Source organism: Taudactylus pleione, unplaced genomic scaffold (genome assembly GCF_031769625.1).
Source record: "Taudactylus pleione unplaced genomic scaffold, aTauple2 ptg000178l, whole genome shotgun sequence".
Classification (NCBI taxonomy): domain Eukaryota; kingdom Metazoa; phylum Chordata; class Amphibia; order Anura; family Myobatrachidae; genus Taudactylus; species Taudactylus pleione.
This window is the reverse complement of record NW_028284580.1, coordinates 4,253,584-4,276,582: the sequence shown is the minus strand read 5'-3', so window position 1 is coordinate 4,276,582 and position 22,999 is coordinate 4,253,584. Positions and strand designations below refer to the sequence as shown.

Genomic DNA, 22,999 nt, shown 5'->3' with positions numbered 1-22,999 from the left:
AAGGAGCATATGATCTTTTGTTAGACACAAGACATGCACCCAAATCATAGATTGATAACCACCTGTACAGTGCTTCTCCCACGCAGCTGAACAAAATAAGTCAAAAAAAGGGTAACACAAAGTCTTCTCTTACTTTACACATGGGACTATGAGAAGGCAAGATAAGATTATTATTTTCTACACTCCTTCCCTGCACCACATGGCGCAACACAATGTATTTCAAAACAAGGAAGGAGTATAAGCAGGGCCGTCTCTGCCATTAGGCAGCTGCATAAGGGTGACGGCACCTGGAAAACGCCACTGTGTCAGCCTAACAAGAAAATGAAGGACATCTCTGAAAGACATCCTGCTACTACATGATCTCACGGTGGCTGCAAGTCTTCTCAGCCGCAGCTATGTAGTGGAAGCACACTTTGACTATGGATTTGTGCACTGTGGTTTATTTTGTTAGGATGACCTCAGACCAGTAACCATTATACAGGTCATGTGAGCCATTGACAAAGGTTCCAAGCTTCACACAGAGCCTTCACAAACTGCCCTATCACTGACTAACAGAGACCTTCTCTCTAGCCACCATCTGGCTTTTCCAGCGTCGGTCACACAGATAAATGCCACAAACACTCTTTTATATCTTAAACTCCTCCTACCCCTCCCAGATTGACAGGCAATCGACACTCTCACCTTGCCTTCTTAAGGGAGTTCCTCACAGCTGCTCTGGTTAATCAGTTCATGTTCACATGCATTCAGCTACTGGAAAGAGATGCACTGAAGTCAACCAAGCAGGTTCTGACCATGGTTTTTTTGGAGAAACGCCACTCATGGAAGCACTGTGCTCGGCCTGGATCAGAAACGCCAACTTCAGCCAGTATCTCCGTTTTTAAAGTTGAGTACACTATGACTTGTCCCTGTCCTCGAGGTCCATATAAATCTACTGGGCCTTACTGGACTTATTAATTATAACCTCCTAGTTATGTAGGACTTAACTCATAGGCATTTCTTTATTATTCTCTAACCTTCACTTTAAATCTCTCACTAGTGTGATGCCATGGGGTGGTTCTGCTGGGTTGGCCTAGGGGGTCCCGTGTCCTGTATTTGTTCCATAGGAGTGTTAGGGACCTGCATGATGGAGGTCACCTGGATATGTTGGGCAGGCCCATAATTATGGCCATCATTATGCCAAGAACCTCTTGGATACAATTTAGCAGTATTGTTATTAGGTTCAGCATAGTTAGAGTGTGCACTTGCATTTGTTTCTGATTTTGGACAAGTATGGTGCCAGCTTTTCCACCAAGACTTGCCTTTCTCTCTAAAGTGGCGAGGTAGGCTTCTATGTCATCGTCAGCTGACATTTTCTGAATTGTTGATGCTTGTGCTCAGATTCAGCCAGATATGTTGGTTAAGGTTCATCAGGAATGGGAAAAGAGAATAGCCTTAACACTGCAACATGGTGGACAGCACGTTGCACATATCCTATAATCTTTATGTTAAAACTCGAGAAAGAATAAAGATACAATGAAACAAAGAACACTATTGTTTTTTTGTATGAAACTCTGCATCTATTTGATATGTCACATGACTACCTTCCCAATTAAAAAATTAGAGTTGCATCCACGTTGTCCTACTTCAAGATGGCCACCATACTGGTGACGTACCCTAAAGAGTTTCCCCCACTCCCATATCATATGTGTAGACACTGTATTAATATTGCCAAACGCATTTTCTTTTTATAAGGGTGTTTCCACATTTATGGACCACCCTGTATATATAGGATAAAAAACTCAGCGGCACTCCAAAATCTCTTCAACAAATAGAAGCTGTATTAACTCATGCTGGTACATAAATGCTTTTGAGTTAGTACAGCCTCTATTTGTTTGAAAAGACTTTGGAGTGCCGCTGAGTTCTTTATACTCCACTATACTGAAACTTCTCTCACCGTGATCAACAATTACCTTCTCACCATCACTTCTCTCTCCTCATTCATCTTGATATGTCTGTTGACTAATTTTGATCACCCACATATCCTTTGTACCCTCCATTTCATCGGCCTCCACGACTCTGTCCCGTCTTGGTTCTACTCCTAACTATCTAATTGATTATTCTCAATCTCTACCTCAAATTCCACCTCATTTGCTCTACCTGTAGGTGTACCCCAAAGGTGCTGTGCTTTGCCGCCTTCTTTTCTCTCTTTAATGGTGTAATCCTTAATTCCACGCTCTCTTTCTTGCTTCACATTCAGTCCATCGCTCAGTCCTTCCTTTCCTCACCACAGATGACACTAAAACCATTGTCCATGCACACGTCTACTACCTTGACTACACTAATATACTCCTTTCTGGCCTCCCTCTATGGTGCCTCTCCCTATTTCAATCTATCCTTAATGCTGCTGCCCAACTCATTTTCCTCTATTGCAACACTGCATCTTCCTTCCCCCTCTGCAACCTCAATCACCAGCTACCTATCCCCTTCATACGAATCCAATTCAAACTCCTCACCATTGTCGAGGGCAGAGAGCGAGGAGGGAAGGCGAGGAGGGGAAGGGCAGAGTAGAGAGTTGAAAGTGGCAAAGAGACGCCGGGGGTTTGAGGACTGGGAGGAGATGAGGTTCTTGAAATATGTTTGTTTGGAGAGAGACAGGGCAGCACTGTAGGAAGAGATAATAAATTTAACATGCTCTTGTCTCCCCCATTCTTAAAAAACCTACCCTTGATCCTAACATACTTTCCAACTTTCGACCCATCTCTCTTCTCCCCTTTGCTTCCAAACTCCTTGAGCGTATTGTCTACAACCGCCTTACCACCTTTCTTTCCTCCCACTCCCTACTTGACTCATTTCAATCTGGCTTCCGATCTCTCCACTCCACTGAAACTGCCCTCACGAAAGTCAGCAATGACCTCCTTGCTGCCAAATCCAAGGGCCACTACTCTCTGCTCATTCTCCTTGACCTCTCTGCTGCATTTGACACTGTAGACCACCCTCTCCTCCTGCAAATCCTGTCTCTTTGTGGATGTCCCAGCGCTTTCTTAAACTTAACATGTCTAAGACTGAGCTGATCATCTTCCCACCCTCTTTCACTACATCACTTTCCACAATTTCATTATCTATTGATGGCACAACTATCTCCTCTAGCCCCAAAGTGCGCTGTCTTGGAGTTATGCTAGACTCCTCCCACTCCTTTAAACTGCACATTCAGCACCTCTCGCAGTCCTGCCGTTTTCACCTAAAAAATATCTCCAGGATTAGACCCTTCCTCACCCAGGATGCCACTAAAACCCCTCATCCACTCACTGGTCATATCCAGATTGGACTACTGTAACCTTCTCCTAGCTGGTCTCCCAGTCTCTCACCTCTCTCCACTACAATCTGTTCTCAATGCTGCTGCTCAGCTCATCTTCCTTTCCAGACGTTCTACATCTGCTTCCCCTCTCCTTCAAGCCCTACACTGGCTCCCCTTCCCCTTCAGATGCCAATTCAAGGTTCTTACATTCGCCTACAAAGCCCTCACCAAATCCTCTCCCGCATACATTTCTGACCTTCTCTCCCTTCACACTCCCGCCCGCCCACTTCGCTCAACTAATGCATGCTGCCTCTCTTGCCAACTGATTACTTCCTCCCACTCCCGCATCCGATATTTTGCCCGTGCTGCTCCATACCTTTGGAATGCTCTCCCTCTCCCTATCAGACTCTCCACCTCTCTACAAATCTTCAAACGGGCTCTCAAGACCCACTACTTCATCAAGGCCTTTCAGCACTCATCCTAACCCACCTCATGCTCATTCCTTCCTATCTTCCCCTTCTGTGTCACGCCTGTCTGTCTGCCCCTCCCCTTAGAATGTAAGCTCTCATGAGCAGTTACCTCTTCCCTCATGTGCTTCTCTTTACACTTTCTTCTACTCTCTACTCCCCATTAGGGCACCTAACACGGGACCACCAACTCCCGGCAGCTTATTGTGAGTGCTTTAATCACTATTTCAGCAATGTATATAAGTTGTGTCCTTGTCCTGCACTGTAATGTACTGTAAGTTACTTGTTTCTTGTTCACCTATTAGTTCTATGTACTATGTAAGGCGCTGCGGAACCCTTGTGGCACCATATAAAGGATAATAATAAAACCCTTAATCACTCCTCCCTTATCTACTCTCCAACCTTATCTGTGTTCTCATCCCTCCCTCACTCATTCTCTGCTCCTCAGATCGATCACTTTCTCCCATGCCCACCTTCAAGCTTTTCCCTACAGTTCTTCATCCTCTGGAACACACACTGAGTTTCTTGCAGTCTCACCAGGTTTAAGTGTTCCCTAAAATCTCACCTTTTCATTAAAGCCTACCTTGCACTCATCTTAATCACTCCCTCTCCTAACGACCTGGTCACTTTCCCAGTTCACTAACTGGTTACCACATCCTTGCAGAATGTAAGCTTTTGGGCAGACCCTCCTCCCTCTTCTTCTCTTGCACTATTTTTACCACCACTGTACTTTTCCTTTTCTCCTACGATGGATACTGTGTCATTGAGAGCTGTTGTTCCTTCCCCAGTGACTATTTTTTGGATGATGCTGAATACACCTTGTGGCACCAAATAATAAAAAAATATCAATAACAATAATAATATAGTGATACATACTTCCAGAGCCGTAACTAGACTTTTTGGTGCACTGTGCCAGAAAGAGCATTGGTGCTCCCCCCTTTTTTTTTTTCAAATAGGGACATAAGATAATGCACCTAAAAAAGGCCATGGCCTCATGGGGAAAGGCCAGGGAAGAGATAGGGGAGGCAAGGAGATGCTGGGGATAAAAGAAGAGGAAGCTACAAGTGAGAATGATAATTGACATGCCCAAACAGTGCCCCCTGCCCTGCGGTGCCCTGTGCCATGGCACAGGTCGCCCCACCCTAGTTACGGCCCTGCATACTTCAAACACAGATAATTTAGATAACAAAAATGAATTGTATTACTCAAACAGAAAATAACCTTTGCAATGAATTTATAGTTATTATATGGTTATTAGCATATTTGTCTCTTTATTTCATCATCAGTGTGCAAAGCATGTCCCTTTACACCAATATACTGTATTCATATATTGTAGAAGCTCTCATATTGAGACAAAGATCTACAAGATTAATAACACCATCATCACAATGCCCAGGAAGTGATGCAAAGAAAAAAACATCTATCTTCAGTGAAAATTCCAAGAAATTATATATAATATAAAGATTCAACAAAGACAGAATAACTGTGCTGCTTTTATCAATTTATAATGCATCAAAACTGCAATAGCATCTCACTGTAGTGCCTTACAATATCCTATTTATTCATGTACTTAGAATGAAAGTTATGCTGTAAAATCTGTTAAATCATAGAGCATTCTCTGAGCAGAGAAAGCGCTTTATCTACTCTACAAAAGTTTCTACTAGCTTGAGAAGAAATCCAATCTCAAGTGTTATGTGGGCTACCGAGAGGTGAGGTTGTAAATGAAGAAAAAGAACTGCTCCTGCTTAGTACTGTACTACCCAAATTATCCCACAAATTTTACACAGACCATATTTACCAAACTGGATCAATGATCTAAAGTAATTGTAAAAGTTTAATTAGAATTTTCAACACTTTACCTTCATTGTTTTCATACATAATAATGAAAATAACTACCATTAGGTTATTCATGGTAATCTTCTCTGCCCTGGCATCTGGAATCAGACTGTGCATGAAAAAGTTTGTTAGCAGCTTTTTACAAAATCTAGTTCTCACTCCATGGGGTATAAAACCGGCCCCGACCTAGCACTCATGGCTAGGTGATTATAATGGGTGTTTCTAGTCACGCTGCTGATTACTGCTCTTCAGAAACTTTCTTGGTGTACCAATGTTGACTTTGGATTACCAGTACGTTTGCTGCTCCCATTGTGTACCAGGCCCCTGCTATGTGGTAGACCGTGCTTCTTCCTGATATTTTGCTACTATTTGGCTGCACTGCGTAACCAATCCTTGCTACAGGCCACGCTTCTGCCTGATCATTTGTTATTACTTTCCAGCATTATGCATTAGACATCTGGAACTGTCATTGACAATGCTTTTGCCAGAATTTGTGCTACTGATATTATTGCCTATACATGCACCAGGACTTGGAACCATTTAAGAACACATGCATTGCCTATTTCACAATACTCAGCTTGCCATTATCTCTACTTAGTTATTACCTGTACTATCATTAGTAAAACATCCTTGCATCTTGTTTGCTTAAGTGACATCCTTGCCCCTGCCGAATCATCTACAAGCTCGTGCCATGGGATGCCACACCCCCCATCCTCAGTCATCTGGGTAGCATCTCTACCTTATTATCTGTGCTTAGCTCTGCTATAATTCACTAAAAACAAATGGTCATTCTTATTTATTGGATATTTTCAGCTGCAATTTGCAATTAAATAGAAGAACGATTGTTCCATACCTAAAACCATTTTTTAAAGCTAAACTTACTGAAAATGATCCTGCCGAGCCAAACATCGATGTGTGTGAAGATACAATTCCTGGACTATCGGGAGGTATGATGTTCTGCAGCTAATCCACTGGTTTAAAAATAATAAACACATTAGCTACAGAATGAAACCAGACTATTGCAGAATATTTGGCAGCAAGTCTCTGTTGTTTGCGTTGAACATATCAATTTCAATTACACAAATTATTTTGCACTGCTCTATAAAAGGTCACATCTTCCTATCAGGGAGATTTATAATATTTGAACAAAATAAAGTCTACTGTACAGCAGCTACATCTAGTGTTGGGATATTTTAAGGCTACCATTATTATTATTTATTTATATAAAGCCCCACAGGGTCTGCAGCACCTTACAAAGTGCAGAAGCAATGCAAACAAAACAAGATAAAACTGCAAGACAAATGCTGGGTACACACTAGCAGATATATTGGCCAATCAATTGATTGGCCAATATATTGAGTGCCCATCGGCAGTGTGTACCACTGATATGTCTGAGCGACGTTCACAGACATATCGAGTTGCTGTGCTGCAAAGCCGATGGCAGATATATCTGCTCATCGTGCTGTGTGTATGGGTGGTCAGCTGACTGACCATACACTTGCAGCAGAGGCCGCGGGGAGGGAGTCACGGCGCTACCCCTGTCCAGCAGGACCCACAGTTAGATGACAGATGATGGTTGTTCAGTGTGTATGAACATCCATCATCTGCAGATATACAGTCAGGTCCATAAATATTGGGACATTGACAGAATTTTCATATTTTGTCCTCTATTCACCACCACAATGGCTTTGAAATGAAACAAACAAGATGTGATTTAACTGCAGACTTTCAGATTTAATTTGAGGGTAATTACATCCAAATCGGGTGAACGGTGTAGGAATTACAACGGTTTCTATATATGCCTCCCACTTTTTAAGGGGCCAAAAGTAATCGGACTATCAACTCAAAAGCTATTTCATGCACAGGTGTGGGCTATTCCCTCATTATTTCATTATCAATTAAGCAGGTAAAAGGTCTGGAGTTGATTCTAGGTGTGACATTTGCATTTGGAATCAGTTGCTGTCAACTCTCAATATGAGATCCAAAGAGCTGTCACTATCAGTGAAGCAAGCCATCATTAGGCTGAGAAATCAAAACAAACCCATCAGAGAGATAGCAAAAACATTAGGTTTGGCCAAATCAACTGTTTGGAACATTCTTAAAAAGAAAGAACGCACCGGAGAGCTCAGCAACACCAAAAGACCCGGTAGACCACGGAAAACAACTGTGGTGGATGACAGAAGAATTATTTCCCTGGTGAAGAAAAACCCCTTCACAGCAGTTGGCCAAATCAAGAACACTCTCCAGGAGGTAGGTGTATATGTGTCAAAGTCAACAATCAAGCGAAAACTTCACAAGAGTGAATATAGAGGGTTCACCACAAGATGCAAACCATTGGTGAGCCACAAAAACAACAGGAAGACCAGATTAGAGTTTGCCAAACAACATCTAAAAAAGCCATTACAGTTCTGGAACAACATCCTATTGACAGATGAGACAAAGATCAACTTGTACCAGAGTGATGGGAAGAGAAGAGAAGGAAAGGAACTGCTCATGGTCCAAAACATACCACCTCATCAGTGAAGCATGGTGGTGGTAGTGTCATGGCGTGGGCATGTATGGCTGCCAATGGAACTGGTTTCCTTGTATTTATTGATGATGTGACTGCTGACAAAAGCAGCAGAATGAATTCTGAAGTGTTTCGGGCAATATTATATGCTCATATTCAGTCAAATGCTTCAGAACTCATTGGACGGCGCTTCACAGTGCAGATGGACAATGACCCGAAGCATACTGCAAAAGCAACCAAAGAGTTTTTTAAGGCTAAAAAGTGGAATGTTATGCAATGGCCAAGTCAATCCCCTGACCTGAATCCGATTGAGCATGCATTTCACTTGATGAAGACAAAACTGAAGGGAAAATGCACCAAGAACAAGCAGGAACTGAAGACATTTGCCGTAGAGGCCTGGCAGGGCATCACCAGGGATGAAACCCAGCGTCTGGTGATGTCTATGCGTTCCAGACTTCATGCTCTAATTGCCTGCAAAGGATTTGCAACAAAGTATTAAAAAGTGAAAGTTAGATTTAAGATTGTTTAGTTTGTCCCATTACTTTTGGCCCCTTAAAAAGTGGGAGGCACATATAGAAACCGTTGTAATTCCTACACCGTTCACCTGATTTGGATGCAATTACCCTCAAATTAAATCTGAAAGTCTGCAGTTAAATCACATCTTGTTTGTTTCATTTCAAAGCCATTGTGGTGGTGAATAGAGGACAAAATGTGAAAATTCTGTCAATGTCCCAATATTTATGGACCTGACTGTATCTGCAGATCAGCTGACAGAACAAAACATTGCAGTACAAGCTATACATCCATTTCTACATAAGCATTCATAATACCCACAAATACAGCGCTGGCTAAATCAAATGGTTCAGTGCCACTGTTGGCAATGGGGAGGAGATGATTGTTTAATGCAAGAAAGAAAAGCACAGGAGGTTAGAGGGTCCTGCTGAGAGCTTACAATCTAAAAAGGAGGGACAGAAAGTCAGAGATGAAAGAGGAGAGCGACAGTGAGCGAGAAACAAAGAGGTGAGTAAGGATGAGAGCTGGAAAGTTTTAATAGAGAAGTGGGTTTTGAGAGTCCATTTGAAGCTTTGGATGGAGAGTCTGTTAGTTAGATAGTTCTAGGGGTGGGAAGCAGTACAAACAAAAACTTGGAAGCAGGAGTGGGAGGATATAATCGGATGGGAGGAGAGGTGGCAGTCATTGGCGGAATTAAGTGGGTAGAATTGTGGAAGACGAGGATGATGGAGATTTAGGGAGGACAGGATTGGTTGAGGGCTTTATAGCTGAGCGTTAGAAATTTGAATTGGATGCTGAAGGGAAATGAAAGCTAGTATAGGGCCTGATGGAGAGGTAAGGAAGCAGCAGCTTGTTTGGACAGGTAGATGAGGGTTGAACCACCTGAAAAAAAGATTATGTACAGCAGTGAAACATTATGATCCATCTCTGCCATACATTTAAATATTAGAATTCCTCTGCATTCACAGTATTTGTGTTTTATGCTGCAACCAATAAAGCTAGGTGCAATTTGAAATACAATTTTACCTCCCCTGTTATTAAGATGAATGGTAATACAGTAGTATTACATTTCATTAATGAGCCCAAACAAAACCTTATTAACTGTTAAATACACAGCTTGGATGGACTGACTTGGTGCTTTACACAAGCAGTGAGAAGACTAAAACTGATAGAAGCTAGTAATTGGGCAAACTTGGAAATCTAATGCAGCATCAGGCTATAAAAAATTCTTAAATAAGCCTTAACTTTAAAGCAGTGAGACCTAGAATTGTGCACATTACAAAATCTTGGACTTAAATAAATCTGAAACCCATAAACCATTTTGTTGCTTAGCAGATATGCTCAATAGGAAGTACTGAATGACTGAAGTGGAAGGATATTTCGGCTTAGGAACTGGCAGCACAGAAAGTAAATTCTAAATTGATGGATAAAGGATTTTCTTTCAACAGCCATAAATATTCAGTTGTTAGTGTTACAAAGCCATCTTTATACATTGTGGAATTCACAAGTGATCACACCCTCAAATCCTTGAAAACATTGTTGTTTTTATAACCATTAAACATTTACCAAACCGAGTCAGAACTTGAAATGAGTCTGAATTTCTCACCTCACATCAGAAAACAAGAAACTATTTCATTATCCTGTGACTTTGGAATCTCACAAGCTTTGGACTGTTCACAAATATTCCATTATCCTCCTCACAACAGCCATCATCGTCTGTTGTGGGCAGGAGAGGGCCCAAAGCTTAGGGTGCTCCACAGTGCCAATAATAAAACTGATCAAATCAGTATTGTGTGGCAGACATGGGGGGAGGCAGAGACCTCAGTGGATATCATGCAAAACAAGGAAGCACATAGGGCCTGATTCAGCTTAGGACAGAATTTTAAAAGCTGCATACAAGCAGGGTGGACTGAAAGGATGGTGCGGTCCATCTATATGCTTAGACGGCTGATGCCTTATTCGCCTGTAACACCTGCATATAGTAGATGCTAAGAACCAGATTCTGAACTGAGTGGACATAACCTTCCATCCAGGAAGGATGTATGGGAAGAGGAAACATAGCAGGCTGTAATCACTGTGGCTGATAAGCGGCCCACTAACTGCGTCATAACCTGAGACCAGGACGACATTCAAGGTGACCCCTGAACAGGTGCTGGCGAGGTGGACTGTTGTGGTGTATAATAATGAAACCACAGTCCATCCTGTATGATATCCTGATAGGCCAACTGCACAGGATTTACATGAATCCAGCACAGGGACAACAGTCTCATGTTTACCCTTATCCTGAGACATGGTAAATACTTGCAAGTAACCTACAACCAGTGTAGGTTAACAATGCAATGTGACCCTTTTCACAGACAGAAATAACTGTGAAGTACTCTCTAACCCCTATACACCAAGTAGTTGGGGGTTAGGAAAAACAAAAAAAACTTTTTTTGCAGCAGTTAGCATAAGTCACATAAAGTGCATGTTTGCAAAAGGGCCTTAACATCAACTACCTAAACACATAAGTTTGGTAGGATCTACATGCATATAAATATATTTGCAAATGAGCACTAAATCGCAATCACATTGGTAGGATATAAGTGCAATGCATACAAATATACTTACAAGTCGGCACCGAATCATCTTGCAAAAGTTGGTACGATTCCAGTGCTATATACCTTGGTCCTAGGAGAAAGGGTATACTCAGAGAGAGCCTAAATCACCCCTCAGTAGACATTTCCATGATTAATTGCAGCTGAGTGTCTCCAATTAATTAGGAGGGGGGTGGCAGCTCAGTCTTCACAAGTAAATGTGAAGTACAATTTAACCCCTACACATCCTGGTAGTTGAGGGTCAAATGGAGCAATAGCAGTGATATAACTGACAGTCATAAATGAAACCTGAACTCCTGTTTCCCTTTACGCTTAGCATATATATGTATAAAGGGATCAATGCAATGTGACCACCTTCACAAATATCTTACTGAATGTGAAGTACTCAGAAAAAACTCCAACCCCAAGAGGATGGAAAGAAAACAGTGATAGTTATAATTGACAGACAGAAATTAAAGACTGTGTCAATACAGCTGCTAGCAACAGTCACATACAATGCATTTGTAATAGAATTACAATATGTTCTAAATCAACTACAACAATGCAAAGGAATGGTAGGACATAGAGCACCAAAGGAGAGGTATACAGTGAGACTGACCCAGACCCTGCTGAGACCAACAGCTACAGGGTGCACTGAGCATGGACCATGAGCGTCTCATGCACGCGAAGGGTAGGCGGAGCAACCCAGATGCGCAATACCCTTCGTAGGGACTGCTTCTGGTCGGGAGAGTGTCTGCCGGGGGAGTGCCTTCTTCTCCTAAACTGCATTAACCAACTGAGTACGCTGGCCTTGTGGCAGTAGATATGTCTGCTGCCGATCCCCGGCATCAGACGATAGGGCCCCGGCTGGTGTAGTAAGTATGCAGACAATCCCTGGTCCTTACAGCAGTGGCTTCTGGTTTGTCTCTGACACCAGAAGGACTGCCACGTGCAATTCCCCGTAAGTGAGGAATCGCCTTACCTGACATCTCCAAGCATCCGGTGCAGTCCAGGTCGCAGCTAGCTAAACTCAGCCACGACCCGCCAATATCACCAGCACAATTACTGATGTTGCGGCCCGGTGGAGGTATATTGAGTCGCAATACTGGGTACACAGTGGCAGATATATTGGCCGATCATTTGATCGGCCAATATATCATATGCCCGTCGGCCAGTGTGTACCAGCGATATGTCTGTGAACGACCCTATATATATCAGTGGTAGCCAAACTTAGTTCTCAGGGGCCCCCAACAGTTCATCAGGTTTCTTGCTGGTGCACAGGTTAACAATTGAAAAGATCCACAAGTGGTCTGGAAAACATGAACTGTTTAGGAGTCCCTTGGTCTGAGTTTGGCCACCAATGCTATTCGGTATAATGTATTTTTTATGCTCATTAATATGAAGTTCTTGTGTGATTATTTTCTTGCGAAGAATTTTTTTTTGTTGCCATTTTGGTTTTACTCCATTACATTTTACGACATAGCGTATTGTGAAGCATTTTTTACATAATTTCAATATAAAGCTGCTAATTCAACATACTGTACATCTCTATCTATATCTCTCTCTCTCTCTCTATATATATATATATATATATATATACACACACACACTAAATTTCCCGGTTTAGAGGTCTGCCTGTTCGTTCAAGCTCATCTCTTGAACCACTGTACAAATTTTAATGGGGTTTTCACTATTCTGCTCAGCACTGGTCGAGGAAGGTTTAGGTTTATGAACCATTCATCTGTGACAAAAGAGAGCCAAGCAGTGACAATTTTAGTGACTCAAAGTCACAAAAATATAACTTTCACCAAGCTGCTGGCCAGGGTGCTGAATCAGCAAGAGACTTTGGGGGGTATTCAATTGGGTGCGAAAAGTCTGAGCTTTTTGCATGACGGACTTTTTGCACCACATCAGAGCTTTTGACGGGGATAACGTATCGGGCTCATGCTCGCTTATTCAATTCCAGAAGCTGTGGAATCGGGACCTGGTGGAAAGGTAAGTATGGAAAAAAAAAATGGTGAATTTTTGAGAAATCATCCAGGGACCCCCCTAATGATGTCCTGGCATGGGGGGATCACTATGGGTACCCCCGTTTTGGCCTGCGGAAGGTAAGTAGGGTTTTTAAATAGCCGCGGCAGGTGCATAAATGCGCCCGTGAAGAAGAGGTGAAGAATAGCACTTAAGTTTTTTTTTTTTTGCAAACTAGTTACATCAAATTTGGGGTACATGAAAATGGGTGCAAGCATATTTTTAAGTCCTTAAAGTGCATTTTTAAAATTCTTAAAAAATGCACCTGCCACTACTACCCGCAATGAAAACACCTGCAGCATACTTGGGAACCCCTCTGGAATCTATTTCGCTACTTTAGGATTTTGTCCCCCATATTTTTAGTTTTTTTTTTTACCTCAAAATGCAAGTTAATTTTTTGGGGTGTCCTGATTTTTTTTAAAAAACTTTTTTTTGAGACACATTCATTTTCGGGGCCATTCCTAGGGGTGCAGGCTATTTTTTTTTAAGCCTGCACCCCATAACCCCAATTCTGCACTTTTTTTCGTCACCTATTGTGTGGAGAAAAGTTATCCCCATTTTTTTTTATAAAGACTTTTCACACCGGCGAATAGTCTTTGAAATTGAATACGGGGATAATTAGAACAGGCAAAAATGACGTCATTGGGTTTTCGCCTCAAACTGAATACTGCCCTATTAGCCAAATAGAGATAACAATGTTCCCTGTTTTAGAGAGGGGAGGGAGTGAGGGGCTGAGCAGGGTCACGTCTGAGGCAGACAGAGAGTGAGAGACAACCTCCAACGAACCCATGAAGGTGCTCTGATGCAGGCACAGTAGACAGAAAGGAGCCAGGGGAGGCATAGCTATCAGGAATGAAAAAAAAAAACAACAATTGGAACACAATAGAAAGATTTGATGGAGGCAAAGATTGGACCGCAACCATCAAATGGTAAAAACACTACTATCGATTAGCAACCATCGGATTCCGATGTCCATCCTACGCTGAACCTGCAGGCTGACTCCAGCCCCCACTCCTACATGAAGTGCTCCCTTTCCAGCATTATGTTCCTGCTCAGCCACACGCCCACGGTGAACAGGAGGCACCTCCCATGGAATGCAGCTTTGTTCTCGGACAGGAGCACCACGCGAGGAAGATCAACACGAAGACCAGGAAATACAGGGTACATTGTGCAAAGAGAATATTGCTCATCACCATGTTCGGCAGCCGGGGAGGGGTGTGCATGGAAACTGTTGAAATATGCACAGGTGCGCAAGTCCCGGAGACATTATTGCTGATAGCGCTTACGGTAGCTGCAATACAATTCTCTCATCCATGATCCTCCTGCTCTTCTCAGCACATTCTAGTGGCAGGGCACCAGCCAGCTGCAGGGCACCAGTAGGGGGGGGGGGTTGTGGTGACGTTGGTGACAAGCAGGGGGTTGAGGTGAGACGCAATGTGCTGTGGTGAAATATAGGATGCTGTGATGAAATGCAGGGGGCAGTAGTGAGAAGCAGGAGGCTGTAGTGATATGTAGGGAGCTGTGGCAAGATGAAATTGCTCCCGTTGGAAGCAGGGGAGGGTTGCTAGTAATTGTATATTAAAAAAAATAATTTCATACATAACAGATGGAGGGAAGAAAAAAACGTTGTACCTAGGACCTGATTTAGTAGCATACACAAGTGTGATGATGGACGCACATCGAGTGATTATTTTGAGTATAAGCCACACAGCGCGTGCGCAGCGATCGCACTGCATCTACGGATGCACAGAGGAATTCATTGCAAAGTGAGTGCAAAGTGAGTGACAGGCTGTCAGCGTTTGGGGTTGGTGACCGGGGTGTGGTCAGAAGAAGGCATGCATAAATTAGCCACTGCGATTGCATACGCAGCATGAGAGTTCACCGATTGCGTGTAGACTTACAGTTTCTATGGCTGGTCAAACCTGGTGTAAATGCAGCGTGTCTGGCCAATGTGCGTCGATGTCTACGCAGAAGAGCGACACTGGACGGATATGAGAAAGCAGCAGTGGGCGTCTTTATGCCGGCTAAGCTTGGCAAGCATTAATATATTTTCGCAGCTGCATTCCGTGTGAATTCGCAGCTGCGATCGGTACTGAATCCGGCTCCTTAAGTTTTTTTTTTACATGCATTGAATTCAGAAGGATGTGAAGTGGACTCTAATCTCCATCTTAAGCACCTCTTCATACCTTCTGAAGGAATCACATAATTTTCCAATTATTCTGTCTGATAACTGGGTTATATTAATATTTTGCTGATTTACACTATTGTCTGCATTTTTCTTTGTCTCTTCTGGATTATTCTTGTCATGATTCCATATCATTTGAGAAAGTCAGAATTTGGCCAGTTATTGGGACTCCGGAGCGCTGTAACTTGTACACTTATCTTGCCTACATTAGGTGTAATAAAAAGTTAATTTGATCTGCTACATTTAGGACCACTGAAAGTTTACAAATATGATGTTTAATAGTTACTCATGAACTCACGGAACCCATTACTATGGGAACATTGACCTGTCTTATATGACCTTCAACACATGATATACATATATATTTATACGTGTGTGTGTGTGTGTGTGTGTGTAACAAGTGACTAAATCTTAGAAAAACAATCCCAAAAATCCTTAAAATTACAGATATATATATATATATATATATATATATATATATATATATATATATATATATATATGGATTGCATATGTTCGGAACTCCACAGACAAATTCCACAGCGTTGCCAGGTGCCCTTCCCCAGTAACAATAAAGATATATACAGGAACAGGACGGCACTCAGGCTTGTTATATCCAAATAAAGCAGACACTTCAACTGCGTGATTACTTGTCAACGTTTCAGAGCGTTGCTCTTTTATCAAGACACATAAAAAACAAGAACAGGGTACATACCTTTATAGACAAAACACCCATCGTGCAAACCTCCGTCGGCACGGCTCCCTGTGAACCCGATGACGTCATCAGCCCGCGACGCCAGCTGGCAGCGTCTCCATAGGTCCCAGGGAAGCCTGCCGATCACGTGACCCATCACTTTGGTTACTAAAAACAAACAATTACATTGCTAGATGCTCTACTAACGGCATGAGATTATTTCTCTATTAAACCAATAGTACATTCTATCCATATTATTAATTACATCAATCTAGAAGCTCATTGTGGACGTCTATTATTACAGCGAGAGACAAGATGGATCTACACATTAAACACGGTCCAACCCTATGGATTGAATGAGCAACTTTCTTTTTCCTGTTTTGTATGAACATGGTATTGAGTAGTTTAGATTTTTATATCTATTATCATAGGATCCTGTGATTAATAATGCGTTCAGTAAGGTAATTTATTCACCTGATGTGGTTGCAGATTAGCTACAGTAATCTATCGCATACACTGCTCTAGTTTTCATGTTTAAGTCTGTTTTTTCGGTCTGTATTTTGGTATACAGTATATATAGGTTAGAACAGTGTCCATTGCTAATTACCATGGATGGAGTTGTAATTATTCAGTTGCACACTAGCAACATTAATTTATCGCATACACTGCTCTAGTTTTCATGTTCAAGTCTGTTTTTTCTGTCTGTGTTTTTTTGTATACAGTATATATAGGTTAGAATGGTGTCCATTACTAATTACCATGATGGAGTTGTAATCACTTAGTATAGATGGAGACCTGTACATGATTGCGTTACTGATACAGATTTTACAGTCAGATACTAGATAGTTGTATTATTTCACCATTTCAGTTGTCAATGAATGAGATTCTAGATTGATGTAATTAATAATATGGATAGAATGTACTATTGGTTTAATAGATAGAAATAATCTCATGCCGTTAGTAGAGCATCTAGCAATGTAATTGTTTGTTTTTAGTAACCAAAGTGATGGGTCACGTGATCGGCAGGCTTCCCTGGGACCTATGGAGACGCTGCCAGCTGGCGTCGCGGGCTGATGACGTCATCGGGTTCACAGGGAGCCGTGCCAACGGAGGTTTGCACGATGGGTGTTTTGTCTATAAAGGTATGTACCCTGTTCTTGTTTTTTATGTGTCTTGATAAAAGAGCAACGCTCTGAAACGTTGACAAGTAATCACGCAGTTGAAGTGTCTGCTTTATTTGGATATAACAAGCCTGAGTGCCGTCCTGTTCCTGTATATATCTTTATATATATATATATATATATATATATATACATATATATATATATTTATAGAAGATTCAGGATTAAAACACAAGAACACAGTTAACAGTTCAATGAGTTTTTACTCAATGCTGTTTTATTTTAGGGAGCATGTAGAAGGTAAAGTTAAAAATCCAGAGAAAGCATCTGCGACACATTTTACAATCTGCTCTGCAATTAGAAAAACATACAAAAAAATACAAACTTTTTTTCAGTCCCCCTTTACATCTGATTTGCCGTGCAAATGGCCACTTCAGTTCAGTGCAAACAATAGTTTATAACTAAAAAAAAAAAAAAAGCTTAAATAGTCTGTTTTGCATTTAACAAATAAACCTGTGACCCATCGGACTATCAGTACTGATACGCCCCAAATGGTGACATATTTGTACACATCCTTCTTCGCTGGCAACTATAAAAAACTAAATGTTCACTAGTATGTGTGTTACTTAAGACCAATAATATTTTACAAACTGGACACTATCTTAAGGCCTCAGCCCTCAGTTATTCACCACATCTATTAAATGGCTCACTGAATCCATTCAGCATAGCCACTAAGATACTTACACAGTCTTCCTGATCTTAATCAATATATTTTCACGTGACATTGCCTGATGAGCTCTTAATAGTTTACCGTCATTATAAACTGAAAGCCTATTTATTATCGGTAACTAGAATGTAATGAAGAATCGCCGTTGTTTTATGTCATAGCTAGAATGCTATAGAATATAGATATCATACAATATACATTTCATTATGAAAATTACTGTAGGTAGCCAGATGGTTAAGGGAACTGCATATGTATGAAGACTATGGGTACTATCATTTTTAAATTATGGTAGCAAAGTAAATTTTAAATGTTTTGTAAACTGAATCACTGCCCTATTCAAAACAGCACTAACATTGTAACCAAGCGTATAGGAAGACGTAATGTCAGTGGGAAAATGAAGGACAAGAGGTTGTTGAGCTGCCTTAGTGTACTCTTGTCTTTGCTGGTCTTCAAAACGATGACTGCCTGACCTTTATCTGGGTGGCTAGTTTGCGACAAAGGGATCCAATGTTAAATGATGTTAATTATCATTAGGATCAAACCCTTTCTTGCCGTGCCTCCAGCCTAAACAGCTAGAGGAGATCAAATGCACACAATAATTGTGATCATTTTCTTCCTATATGTAGTCATCTTCCACAGGTTCCCCATTAACATCACAGTAATGGATAAATATGGCTACAACTCGCTGGAACACCCCCTTTTTCATCTGTCGCAGCTCTGAGATCTCCTCACCAATAGTCTCCATGCAAATGTCAGCTGAAAGCTGGCCTTTTCTCCTAGGTGCATATATGGTAGCTGGTGAAAAAAGGAAAAGATAGTATATTATGTTTAATAACAATATGGCTCTCTGGAGAGTGCATGTCAACAGTAGTCACAAAAAACACTTATGGAGGGATACAGAAGCATCAGCTAATTAATTGATCAATGTATTAACTTACTTTTCTCATCATCTTCAAAGTCATATCTTGCATAGCTATTTGGTTCGGCAGTTCTGAGTGAGCGCAGCCATGGAAAGTCTGTGATCATGGAATATGGAGCACCATCCACAACCCCTGGAGGAACAATGAGGGCACAAATAACTCAAATTTGAAGTTCAAACCTTCATCTTTTCAAATTCAGGGCCTGATCCAGAGATGGACGCTACTGCACAGGCGCTGCGTCTTTGTACGCAGCAGCTGTGCAATAATATGCTAATGTCACAGGAGGCTTCTTGTGTACAAAGACGCCTCCTGCCGACTTCACTGATCCACTGCAGCATTGAAGATGCTGTATCGTATCATTTGCATGAACATCGGCCATCTGAGTAACTCACGGGTTACTTAATATGTCCTGTGTATTCACGCTGCCGGGGCCAGTGAAACTGCGGTAGTAGACACAGATGCTGGCCTTGGCACACTTCAAAAAAGTATTTGCTCTAAATGCAAAAACAATAAATGTATTTCCAACTCCTATCTGTACCATACCATGCCAAACATTGAACATGGTTTGATTCAGAAACAAATGGGGAGATGTACAGTATGAACTGATGATATGGGGGTTTAGTGGTATCAGCGCACGTTATGTGCACTGATACCGCTTCTTCTCCATGTATTAATGTGGGGTTGGGTGGTAAATGACAGTGGCACATCATTATCGGCGCTGCCATCTACAATAGCTAGTTCTCCCCAAAGCACTATTTGGATGATCTTTGCAAGTGCAGAGATCAGCAGCAGCAGTGGAGACTGATCATCAGTTCCCCATGAAACAAGCTCTGCTGCGCTCTGCAAGTGGTGGTGGGGGCGGAGTAATGCCTCATGGGGGTGCGTGTGTGTGTGTAATAATCACAGGGCTCTAATGGCACTGAATGGGAACGTGATGCCTCATTGAAGAACTTTGGCACTGGGACATGGAGGGATTTTAAATTAGTTAAATAACAGTTCATTGGGGAGTAGGGGGTGGGGTTACACAACTGGGAATCTAATACCACTAGTGGGTGGGATTAATGCTAGTGGAGATGGAGAGGGGGAGGTGGGCGGGCTACGGACACAAGGTGGTGGAGGGGGGGGGGGGTGGTGAGACACCCAATATGCACTTAATTTTTAAAATATGAATGACACTAAAAAATTGAGGGCTATTTGGTAAAAAATTACATAAATTTGCAGTTAAGTGATTAAACACTGTACAAGCAGCCTACCTTCAAGAGTGTAAATGTCCCGACCCCAAGGATACTTTGTAAATTTTTTTGCATCTTCTTCTGTTCTAGTGGCTTCAGGAAAGAATTCATATTTAATTAACTCTCTACAGAAAAAAGAAGAAGAACAGATAATAAAGAAAAAGAAAACATATTACTGGTGAAAAAACAAAAAGGATAACAAGCTGCAGCAACACATTTCAGTTTAGGATTTACATATACCAAACAAAGTATAACCTGATAGTTTGAAAGGAAAAAAACAAAACACTTTCTTGTGTGTTGCAATCGGGGATAGAGAAGTGGAGCACCCGGCGCAGGTGCTCTGGGCAGTGGTGGTTGCCGTACGCCAGCAAATGTGGATCATGTAATAGCTTCCACTGTAGAGTCTGAGATATCAAGCGGCGCAGAGGGAATTGATATGAAATACCGCACCCCAGAGAGGGTGGGGCAAGGCACTTGTACCCTCGCCGGATACTGACTAGTGGGAGGTCAGCGTTGGGAGACCCGGATGATTCGCAGATTCAGGACAGACCGGAGGAGAGGACACTAAAGAGGCCCTGGTTGCTGCTGCACTACTGGAGCAGGTAATTAGACCAAAGCTAAGGGGAAGCTGAAATGAAGAGACAGCAGGGAATTCGGCAGGGGGGGACACAATGGCCAGGATAGAACATAGAGAGGGTGAAATAAGGAAAGGGTACTGCAGAAAGGGAAAACTAACAGTACAGATAGAGGCATGCAGTAGGATAAGAGGGAACAGAGAGGCATTACGGTAGTTGTGGGCAATAAGCGGCTCCCCAGCTGTTGTAGAACTACACATCCCATAGAGGCATAGAGAAGCAAAAGGGGGCACAGATAGAGGCACAAGGTTGTACAGTTAGAGGCACATAGAGAGTACATATAGAGGTACACAAAGAAACAAGGGGGTACAGATAGAGGCACAGGTAGACTGGGGCAGGACGGGTTAGTTTACAGGGGCGGTATCAAAGGTGGAAGGGCCTCAGGTCTATGACTTGCCTAGTGGCCCATGAAATGATAATCCAGCTCTGCCGTCCAGGTGACTTCGGCCCACATAAAGACTCACGTCACCATGATCCTGGCGGACAGCATCAAAGACTCTGATACCGCCAGTCTCACAACTTTTGAATGACACACACTGACAACAGTAGTGCGTGAGACAATGAGACAGAGATTTGGCAGCTAAGTGTGCTGTGTATGACTGCTGGGGGTAACGCATGCCATGTCCGCTCATCTCGGCAGCCAGGGGCAGGACAACTACTGACATCGGTTAGTATGACCTCCCACCTGGGCTGGCCACAGGAGACACACAAAAGTGTGCTCTGAGCGGGGAGGAGTGGGATAAAGCAAGTCACAGGGAGGGGCAGGCTAAAGGCAGTACTGAGAGCACAGGGGCCTGGTAAAGGTGGCACAGGGTGCATTTATTATTCAGCAAAAGAAGGTCCCAATGTACCACACAGTGTTCGCAAATACACGCTATAGCGCGTATTTTACCCGATATTGAGCAATGGGGACTCACTTTTAAAAAGTAGCCAGGTCCCCGGGGACGCGCTGTGCTGTGGCCAATCCCTGACAGCTGGCTGCAGCACAGCGTGTCCCCCTGAGAAAGACAACGCAGTCTGATATAGCAGCCAATGATAGTCAGATAGACTCTCATTGGCAGCTGTGGGGAAAGCTGTGCTGGGATCAAGTGAATGATCCCAGCATCGGCACAGCATCTGTGCCCAGCGCTGGGACAGTGTGTTTGTTCCCAGCGCCAGGTAAGCCACCGCGGCGGGTACCTGGTGAAGGGACCGCCTGGTCCCTTCCACCAGCGTCGGCGGTAAAGTGGCGGCAGGAGAATCTTGGCTCCGGGTGCAAGCTAAGCGGAGCTCGCTACCCGGAAGCCAAGAAGCGGTGGCTGTTTGGCAGTGGCCGCGAGCCAAACACGGCTCGCGGTCCAGCAGCCAATAGAAGGCAGATGAGACGAGCCAATCATGGCTCGTCGCGTCATAGCCCCGCCCACTTACGGCATCTTGAATTAGATGCCGCTGAGCAGGAAACTTCAGTACGGCAGTGGAGGGGAGGAGTGAAGACCTCCCGAAGAGAAGAGCGTCGCGGCAACAGTTCCGGTGGCCGCGCAAGAGGCCAGAAAACGGCGTGATCAAGGAGGAAAAAAGGAAGAGACGGCGTCGCTGGCCAGGATGGGCCAGCGGCAGAAGAATGAAGCCGAGGACTGAAGAGGACTGTGGGGGTGGAAAAAAAAGAGCTAACGAAGCTTCCCCCCGCAGCCTCTTCCACTGTACCGGTAGGCGACCTTGGGCCACCGTTATTTAGCCCTTCCCTAGACCACCAGGGTTTTCGGGCACTAGGCCAGTGGGATAAATTCAGACAATAGGCCTGTGGGTATATAGGTGGACACAAGGCCCGGGCTACATAGGGGGCATTACTGTGTGGCATCATTTATAAGGGGTATTACTGCATGGCATAATGTGTAATGACCGGGCATTAATGTGCGGCATAATGTTTAAAAGCCAGGCATGGCTGTGTGGCAAAATGTGTAAAGACTGGGCATTACTGTGCGGCATAATGTGTAAAGACCAGGAACTGCTGTGCGGCATAATGTGTAAAGGGCATTAATGTGCGGAATAATGTGTAAAGGCTGGGCATGGCTGTGTGACATCATTTGTAAGGGGTTAGGGGAGGTCTGAGAGGCATTTGGGGATATCTAAAGCATAAATTATGATGGGACCCAAAAATGGTCAGGTAGGACCCCATTTTTTTTTTATTTTTTTTTTAAAGTGGAGGGTCCCTGGGACCCACATATTTTGTCACTCACCGTGATTACTGCCACGTTCTTAGTAAGGAATCTCCAGCAAACTACCTGCTATACTGGAGATTCTGT

At 42.9% G+C, this 22,999-nt stretch overlaps 1 protein-coding gene across 3 annotated transcripts in view; it reads right to left on the bottom strand.

The window, feature by feature from the left end:
- Nucleotides 1-17,480: 17,480 nt before the first annotated feature.
- Nucleotides 17,481-22,999, bottom strand: part of FBXO38 (F-box protein 38) — a 95,079-nt gene continuing 89,560 nt past the window's right edge. For all 3 annotated transcript variants that reach the window (XM_088475770.1, XM_088475768.1, XM_088475769.1), the window contains exons 20-22: nt 20,104-20,207; nt 18,869-18,982; nt 17,481-18,725 (exon numbers count right to left, since the gene is read on the bottom strand). In XM_088475770.1, the coding sequence (XP_088331896.1) occupies nt 18,547-18,725; nt 18,869-18,982; nt 20,104-20,207 (397 nt within the window). In that variant the 3' untranslated portion in view covers nt 17,481-18,546. The remainder of the gene's footprint in view (nt 18,726-18,868; nt 18,983-20,103; nt 20,208-22,999) is intronic.